Source organism: Brachionichthys hirsutus, chromosome 12 (assembly GCF_040956055.1).
Source record: "Brachionichthys hirsutus isolate HB-005 chromosome 12, CSIRO-AGI_Bhir_v1, whole genome shotgun sequence".
Lineage (NCBI taxonomy): Eukaryota > Metazoa > Chordata > Actinopteri > Lophiiformes > Brachionichthyidae > Brachionichthys > Brachionichthys hirsutus.
In genome coordinates this window covers 11,131,339-11,140,455 of record NC_090908.1, presented here as the reverse complement: position 1 = coordinate 11,140,455, position 9,117 = coordinate 11,131,339, and the positions used below count along the sequence as shown (strand labels likewise).

The 9,117-nt window shown below is 47.3% G+C and overlaps 1 protein-coding gene across 1 annotated transcript; it reads left to right on the top strand.

Annotated features, from left to right (window-relative positions):
• The first annotated feature begins 2,174 nt into the window (after positions 1 to 2,174).
• On the top strand, positions 2,175 to 8,013 carry sec22a (SEC22 homolog A, vesicle trafficking protein). The gene is made up of 7 exons (XM_068746291.1): positions 2,175 to 2,222; positions 3,529 to 3,739; positions 3,895 to 4,058; positions 4,333 to 4,512; positions 4,647 to 4,765; positions 4,871 to 4,936; positions 5,200 to 8,013. Exons 2-7 carry the CDS (start codon positions 3,558 to 3,560, stop codon positions 5,398 to 5,400), a joined length of 912 nt encoding a protein of 303 aa, XP_068602392.1. The 5' UTR covers positions 2,175 to 2,222; positions 3,529 to 3,557; the 3' UTR covers positions 5,401 to 8,013.
• The last annotated feature ends 1,104 nt before the right edge of the window (positions 8,014 to 9,117 follow it).

Below are 9,117 nucleotides of genomic sequence, written 5' to 3'. Positions count from 1 at the left end.
GAAGTTGACCTTTTTTGGCTGGGCTGGTGGACCGTCTCGGGGAGAGCAGGGTTTGGTTTTTGCTTTTGGCTGTTTATTATGACATATTTGTCGGTTTCTGCGTCGCAGAGGGGAAACAAATGGACCTCGAGCAGCGCTCAGCAAATCTGACACTGATGAGGAATGGAGGGGAAATGGTAGTGAACCTAAAAATAGCCCCATATATTAAGACGTAAAGAACGCAGGGGCGTTCCCAGAAAGTCGCGGCCCGCTCAGAGGAGGACCCTTTTACCGGAAGTCGTTTCCACTTAATGGGCATTCATGTTTTGGGCCGCTTTCATCCACCTGTCTGACCTCTACCTCACCTCTGCTTCCGGCTCTTTGTGCGTCACGTCCACTTTTGAACCAGAACGTTTGGAAGATCCACGCTTCCAGGTTATACCTGCAGTTTGAGAGCAGCATTGTTAACACAAAGTGATAAATTACCATCATAACTCGGCAATGATGTGAAACGATTGCTGTTAATGATGAAGCAATTAGGGTTTTACATTATAAAACAAAGGATGCAGACGGGAATCCACGCGCCGGGTTGGATAGATACAAGCTGCTGCGGTGGAAACAACCTTTAAGGTATAGATTGAACACTTTGTTGGTATTGGATCTCATTTAGCAGCAGCCGACAACATGACCCCCCCCCTTCGGTGCGGCCCAGTCGGGTTCTCCGTGGATCTGGCTTTGCTCCCAGGGACATCGTCGTCGCTGAAACGGGAACAGAACTTTCTCCAAGCTGACACAATAAATGCATTAGAGATGTTGTTAAGATGTTGTTACCTTGGAAAAGAGGTCATTCCTGATTCATAAACAACGGCAGCACACAAAGAGAACTCTCTCGGGTGCGCCTGTTCCTCCTCCAGAGACACAGGAGACGGGTGTTTTCACAGCTCTGTTAAGAATCATCTGGTAGAACCGGCGGTGTTGACCTTAAAAAAAAATTAGGATTCTGCTCTAATTTACACAAAACAAATCCCCTGGATCAGATGTGCTGAATAACAATAAGGCCGTTTGTAGTGGCCCTGCATTTTAATCAGCTTGTAAAATATCAGGATTTCATTAGCTACTAAACGCAAGAAATGAACGAGGGGTAATCGGATCTGAGCTCAGAGTTTAAATATATAATGATGCCACCCTGGTGCCTCCGATGCATTTGGATGCTGAAGTGTTTGCGCTTGTTTTTAGGCTGTGGCAACGCCGTCTTCCTCACACAAACATTCCCTGTGGCTGTTCATCAAGCTGTCAGCTGCAGCACGCATCCATCATTCACTTTCTCTGCGTGTGTCTGCACACACACACACACACACACACACACACACACACACACACAGGCCATGAGGGTGTTGACACATTACCTGAGGGGGGGTTGCAGGGGTACGGTTGAAGGATGAGGCTGATAACCATCTCTGTATTTTTGTTTTTATTTCCTGCAGCCACTGTTTTCTATCAGATTCTAACAGTAAATGTATGAAAATAGGAAAAAGAAAATGCTGATGCCGGTGAATGGCCTATTTAAGTTAGAGCAGACTAGGGAGAGGAAGGCTCTTTGGGGTGCGTTGTTCATTATTTTAGGTTTATCGTTAAACAAAATATATCAGCAGGCTTGGGAGTAGCAACTGGAGCAAGTGATCTAAATGTAGTGACATTTTAAATTATGAAACATGGCATCTATCACACGGAGTTCATGAATATTAAAAATATCCGTTAGAGATTGTTCAAGTCCAGCACTGGAATTGAACCTATTTTATTTGTACTTTATTTGGTAAGTTTTGCTAACTTTAACTTCTGCTAACATCCACACAAATAAACAGATAAAAAAAATAATAAAGGCTAAGAATGATATTATTATTATTATATTTATACATACATTCGGGAGTTGCTGGAATGCGCCAGCGCATTGTTTATTATAATAATAATAATAATACTTATTATTATTATATATATATATATATATATATATATATATAATTCTTAGCCTTTATTTATTATTCTTATTCTTCTTATTACTTTTGTTGTTGTTCTAGTTTTTAACATTAAGGAACTAGAAAAAAGTTAATGAAAAGTAACTGAAGTACGGAAGTAAATAGAACCGAGCATGTGACGTCACGCCCACAATGCCTTGCGGTAGAGCCACGTAAACATCGGGAGTCGTCTCTGGCAGAAGTCCACATGACGCTACACTCGTTTAGCAGGTACTAAAACACCCGCTGCGGTTCTCAGCCACGAACCTTTAGATGAACTTTATACTTTTCACCTCAGATATGAGCATGCGAAGTAGCTCGCTGTTAACTCGCTAGCAGGGTTAGCGATTGTTAGCAAACAAGCTAACGCTGCTAGCTGCGGCTAGCTGATTTTACCGTGTCCGGCTAGTATTCCAAATCAAGTCTTTTTACATCATTGATCATTTTCTAAAACACCGAACTAGTTGTTCGTTCCGTTCCGTGTCGGCAGATGGTAACAGCAGACATCCCGTTCAGCTATCCTTCGTTTGACGGCTGTTCTGCAGCGCCAGCTAACTAGCTAGTTAGCATGCAGGGACTATGAAACAGCTTCTTCCCCGGGCTGTGAAAGCGGTCGTTCCCTTGTAGCGATCTGGGACGCTTTGTGCCGGCCCTGCTGTGCTGCTGCTGCTATTTTGCACCATTGCCTGTGATTCACACTCTCTTTGTGTATATATATATATATATATTGTTTCTTTAAGAGAGATAATTTAGTTTTTGATTTGACTGTTATGATGTGTGCCTTAAGCCGTGGGCCTTCTCACGCTTTATGTTCGCATAATGATAATAAAGAATCTTGAATCTTGAATCTATAGCACATTTAGTTAGTCACATTTGGCCGACTCGGTTTGCGGTGAGGCGTTACGTCATCTCATCGTCCTCCATTCAGCTCCTGGAGCTGTCCGTGGTGCTGACGTCACCGATCCAAGGCTGTTTGCATAGCGTTTTTAAAACCCATTTACTTTAGTGCATTAAGGTATAATAACCCTTCCTTTACGTTCATTTTTTTAGCATTGTAGCTGCATTAGTTAATTTTCCCAGAGCTTTTTTCTTTGCCTCTCCCTCTTCATGTATGCAGGCGTCTCATCATTTGTTGCTCGCTGTTCTTGAATAATGCAAATGTTTCCCTGTGAGTGCTGTGAACGCACCACATTTATGCAAAGACGCGATTCAGTTCTTAAAAGTTTTCCTTGCAGTGGAAATAACCGGAAAACACGTCACTTTGTGTTAATATTAATATATATATATTTCTTTTTATTTTGCAAAACAATCAAACCTGGAAAAAATGCTGCGTGAGACGCACTAAACTGAAATCCTTCTGAAATATGTAAATAAATAAAGTACGTATAAGGTTTAAAATGTTTGTTCCACTAATGTAAAAGGCGTAGCTTTATTGCTGAGATATGAAGATAAAACGGTTTTATATTTCAGGTTAATGGAGTCGTTCCGCTGTCTGGAGGAACTAAACCGCCGTTGTTCTCCTGGTTTTTCTTTGCAGGCCGTCGGTGAGCTCGCCAGCGCCGTAAGATGTCGACGGTTCTGTTCGCCTCGGTGGTCCGGGTCGGAGACGGCCTGCCGCTCTCTGCGTCCACCGACTACGAACAGGACAAAGAGCTTCAGGAAACCAAGAGACGCATCAAAGGGCTCTCCAAGAAACTCAGCCAGTTCCCCGATCGGTGCACGCTGAAGATCGGGCCGTATAACGTCAAGTAGGTCCCGCCCCCGACGTTGGGCTGTAAATCCGAGGCGCCGACGTGCTACGGCGGCGTTAGCAGCGCATTCAGGCTAAGCGGGAAGGCCACCGTGATTCGTTAACGCGTCACCAACGCACGCCGCGAGAGTGACCGTCTTGTTTTTTTTCCAGCTTCACGAGCTCGCTGGGCGTCGGCTACCTGATGGTGTGCGGCGGAAGCTACCCCAACGTGTTGGCCTTCTGCTTCCTGGACGAGCTCCAGAAGGAGTTCATCGTTACCTACGACGCCAAACGCATCAAGAGCGCCGTGCGGCCGTACTCCTTCATTGAATTTGGTGAGATTGGTTGGGTTCCGGCGCACGTTTAGGCCGGGCCGAGGGTCAAAGGGCACCGGGGTAATGTTTGGCACAAACACTATCGATGATTAACGCGGTTCCGTTCTGTCCTCTGTCGTTCGGGGGGCCTTGATGAAGCGTTTCAGCGCTAGCGGCGCGTCGAACGCTAGCTCCGCTGCCGGCGGGCCGTTTCTCTTACATGCAGGCGGCCATTTTATCTGCGCCGCTTCGCTCTCGTCGGTGTTAAACGAGGCGCCTCGCTGTCGCCCCTCAGACACCTTCATCCAGAAGACCAAGCAGCGCTACAACAGCCCCCGCTCGCTCTCCACCAGGGTCAACCTGGCCGACATGCAGACGGAGATCAAGCTGCGGCCGCCGTACCGGCTCTCCGCCGAGGATCTGCGGGCCGTCAACGGATTCTGGCTGCACAACACCTCCAAATACAAGGGCATCGGTAGGACACGGGCGCCTCGCTCACACACACACACACACACACACACGCGCACACGGAGGGGTTTTGCTGTTCCCTCCTCGGTTTAAATAAAGCTTTCACATTTCTTCCGGGGGCCACAAATGGCTTCCCTCCAGCTCCCACTCAGCTGCTGCAGCCGGTGACCCTGCCGGGCGTCGTTTCCTGTGTGCTCAGCGTTCTCTGTGGAGGCCTGAACCTGCTGCGGGGCGTCCACGCCATCGAGAGCATCCTCCAGGTGAGGACGGGGCGGGGCGGGGCGGGGCCCCTGGGAAGGCGGTGAAATAAAGCTCTAGGCGTTAAGCGGTTTAAAGAAAACAAACGCTTTTCATCCCGTCTGCAGAACGACGATGACAACTTTAATTGTGTGATTGCCTTCTTCCTGGGCACGGCGGCCTGTCTGTATCAGGTAAGAGCAGCCCCTCCCCCCGGCTAACAGCCCCCCCCCCCGGCTAACAGCCCTGCACTTTACAGCTCAGCGGCTTGTCAGCTAGACTAGCATTAGCTAAAGCTCAATGTCTCTCGCGCCGCCGCTTTGCTGCAGCTCTTTATGCTAAATGCAGCTTACAAATTGTTAGATCGATGGGAGGGATGGGGGGGGGGTTCTTTTCTGACATGTTGTCCCATGGGAAGATGAAAACACGCCCGTCTCCTTTCTCCGTCTGCTTTCAGTGCTACCTGTTCGCCTACTTCTCCGTGTGGAGGAACGGCAAGTCCTTCCTGGCGTTTGCGCTCGTCTGCCTGTCCAACATGTACCTGTACGAACTGAGGAACGTTTGGCAGATCCTCTTCCACGTGGCGGCGGGGGCCTTCATGACCCTGCAGATCCGGCTCAGACAGCCGCTGGGGAAAGCTCCGGACTACAACGTCTGACCGGACGACGGACGTCTAAACTCAAAAGGACCTGCGGGACCCCCCCTGGAGCGTTTCCCTCCTTCCCGCCTCCGATGGACGGATCTCAGAGACAACTCCTGGTATCTTAGATGCGTAAATTAAATACCCCAAAATGGACTTCTTTTTTTGTACTTTGAAAACCTTCAAGGTATCAGACAACTTTTGCAACTTTTGCAACAATTTGCAACTTTTCAAAAGCAATGCAGGAAATAATTTTCTGCTTAAATGTCTAAAACTCTGATTCCAACCGGGAAGCATCCGTAAGTTCTCACACACTCACACACACACACACACACACACACACACACACACACACACACACACACACACACACACACACACACACACACACACACACACTAACACGCCACGATGGTTAAACTGGACCCGGCCTGGCTTTGCTCCCTTTGTTCTGGTTCCGTCACGTTAACTGTGCGTCTGTCTGACGCGTCGTTTTGCACATTGTGCACGACTCTGGTTGAGTCTCGGCCTAAATCTATGCAACGCTGCCTCCCGTTTGTTTTGTAGATTGTGCTATTTATTTACCGGCTGGTTTGCTCGGCAACACGATGGTCAGCGACGCTTTCCGGCTTGTTTCACGTGTTCGCTTCGCTTCGACAGACGTAAAAGACGTAAACTGGGAAGCTCAGTGCTCCCAGTTTACGAGGGCGTCTCTCCCTCTCTGTCTCCAACAGTTGAGCCAAGATTGTATCAGAACTTTTTCTTTTAAGTGCTCGCTCTCTCCATCTCTCTTTCTCTCACTGGAAGACTTTTCTAGCGGGAAGCGAAACATCATTTTCACCGAGCAGCTCGAGCGCGTCTGGCTGTGCGCTCCAGATGTGTCAGGTTGGGAGGGGGGGTGGGGGGGGGGGGGTTATCCATGAGTCATCACCATGCTCTCTGCTCCCCAAAGGCTCCACACCTACATGATCTCATGGCACTTCTCGGAAAACATCCGGACTCGGTCCACATCTGGTTCCAGCTTCGCTGACTCTGATTGTTTTTCGTTCCTTTTCTCCTCTTCCGCAGCGGCTCCAGTAAAAAACGCTTCATGTCGGCGCGCTGTTGAAAATGGAATGCTTTTATATTCACGAATGCGGTCGATTCGTTGAAACTTGTGTGAATTTCTTGATTTAGTATTTTTGGGACGTGTTTTTGTTTTTAAACCGTTGTACACAACGATCCTGGATTTAAAGCGTATTTGAGACCAGTGCGTTTGAAGTTTGTCGTTGTTTTTCTGCTGCACATAAAGGCGCGTCGATCCATCAGAAGGGGCTTCGGTCCACTTGAAACGTCTCTGCCTGGATGAATGTGGTGGGGTTTTTCTTTAAATCACTGAGATGTGCCGCTGCTGCCACCTGTTGGCGAAACGCAAGAACGTCTAAAAAGTAAAGGGGAAACGGCGCCGCGTTCAATGACTCCACTGGGGTGATGTAAAGTCACGAGCCCGAACCTGGACCCGCTGCGGCGCCAAGCTGAGACCAGGAGGGCGTCTGAAATCCCCCCCCCCGACATCAGGGTGGTACCGTCCACACGTCTGAATACGCGTCGGTGTTTATAGATAGCTCTCTAATATATTAATGTACAAAATATAGAATCTTAAAATATTTGATAAGGTTTGGCGTTCTGAAGTCAAAATACAAAACGGCCGAGATTAGAAAAAGTTCTTCGCTGACATCGTCTGTGTTTTGCGCCTGCGTGCGTGTGCGTGTGTGTGTGTGTGTGTGTGTCCATTGTACGCTGACGACGCCGTGGCGTGCGTTTGTGTGTTCAACGTCCGACGGACAAGCTTTCTGTAAGCACTGGAGCGTACGAAGGGTAAGTCCAACCCCCCCCCCCCCCCCCCCAATCCATTCCCATTGGGGCCTCAGCAGGATCAGGGAAGTATCAGAGGCAGAGTCGAGGCGCCCATCCCGGCGTCCATGAGGGTTAACTGCTCGGGGGTCCGCTGATGAGAAAATAAGTCATCATCTCCCCTTTGCCCTTGACCGTAACCAAGCCTCTGTAGTCTAGCGTGTAGTTGTAGGAGCTCAGCACCTGGTGCAGGTCCGCCGTTACCTGCGGACAGAGCGGGGGGGGGGGCGTGAGCGCCGCTTGTTCAACATGAAAGCGGGAAACGAGCGATAGAAAACGTAGAAATCTGGACACATTTTAATGCGGTTGACACAAAGGCAAAATAAAATAAAGTAAGATCGTATCTTGAGGAGCCGCTTATCCAAAGAAGTGCAGACCCACTGAGCTGGTGGGAGTCCAGGTGTTCAGTCTACCCACGTCTCACACACGGAGATTGAGACTGTATCGTGGCAACATCTGTCCCCTCAGAGAGAATCTTCTCCAGAACAGGACAGATGATAACAGAAAGGAGAAACAGGATCAGCCCCTCCAAGCTGAGCCACAGTAGAACTGTTACCTGATGCTGCTTTATCTTTTGTACTTTTTAATTTATGTTTTCTTGTTGTGTTGTTTGAGATTTAAATGCAGAGATTTGACCTTGTTCTCTGTGAGATGTGTTTGGTTTGGTTTTGTATTTTATATTATATCATATGTTTATTGTAGCTAGCAGTGCAAAGAGGATTTAAATAAAGACATTTAATAAACATTTGATATATTGCATGTTTTTACATTAGTAGCTAATTTTACACTGCACATGATTTGGTATTAAATTAATTTTGTCAACAAAAAAAAAATCTGAGGAGCCACTTGGGAGCCAAAAGAACCGGCTCTCTTAAAAGAGCTGGAATTCCCATCACTACACTGAACTGGAACAAGATGGTGGTTTAAAGCTAAACTTTGCTGATCTTCCTTTGGACAGTTTCTGGTTATCTGTTTTTGTAAATGTAAAAAATGTGCCGCGGCTCAAAAAAGGTTGGGAAACACTGCGCTAGACTAACACTTTTATTTTGAAACTTTCAGCGGAAGTTCCATCATTGTGGTTGTGACTTCCGCTATTTAACGCCGGGCATTAGTGACGTCAGAAGTGTGTCTTGCACCGGACCGCACGGCCAGGTTTGGCATTTTCTAGCGTCGAAAGCGCTTAAAAAGAGATAAGAGGAGTTAAAGGAGACCAAACGAATCCGAAGGCTTTGAAAAGGTAAAATGAATTTCCCGATTTATGACATTTTAACCGATTTACGCGCAATATAATATGCTAACGGTAGCTAGGCGCAGCTAGCTCGAGCAGCTTTTGTATTTTCTCCAGATCCCTTTTTTCTGTTTTGTTCTCACGCCGATCCTAAATACCGCTCGTTTTCTGTGAGTGTCCCTTTGTTTCATGTCACATAAAAAAGACCGATGTGAGAAAGTAATAAGGCCAAAAAAAAAAAAGGAACTCCTGTTCGTCAAATGACGATGAATTAACTTGTAGGAATGTTTATGGGATTCTGAGCCGCGAGAGAAATTAGACACCCTCAGGTGAGCTCTTTTGTTGAGCTGCACCCAGGTGTGGCTGGGGGGGGGGTAATGAAATGCAGTTTAGCATCTAACCGGAAGTGCAATTACGAGACAAATATTCAGGTTAAAAAGATTTTACACTTGTTACGTACACAGATTTGGTGTTAGGAAGATTCTACAGTAATAATATACGGTGTCTTAATCCTCCTCCTCTGTTCAGAGATGGTTTCTCCAGAAATGGCTTCTTTAACTCCTCTTTAAGCGTGCGTGTGTGTGTGGTGCGTGTGTGTGTGTGTGTGTGTGTGC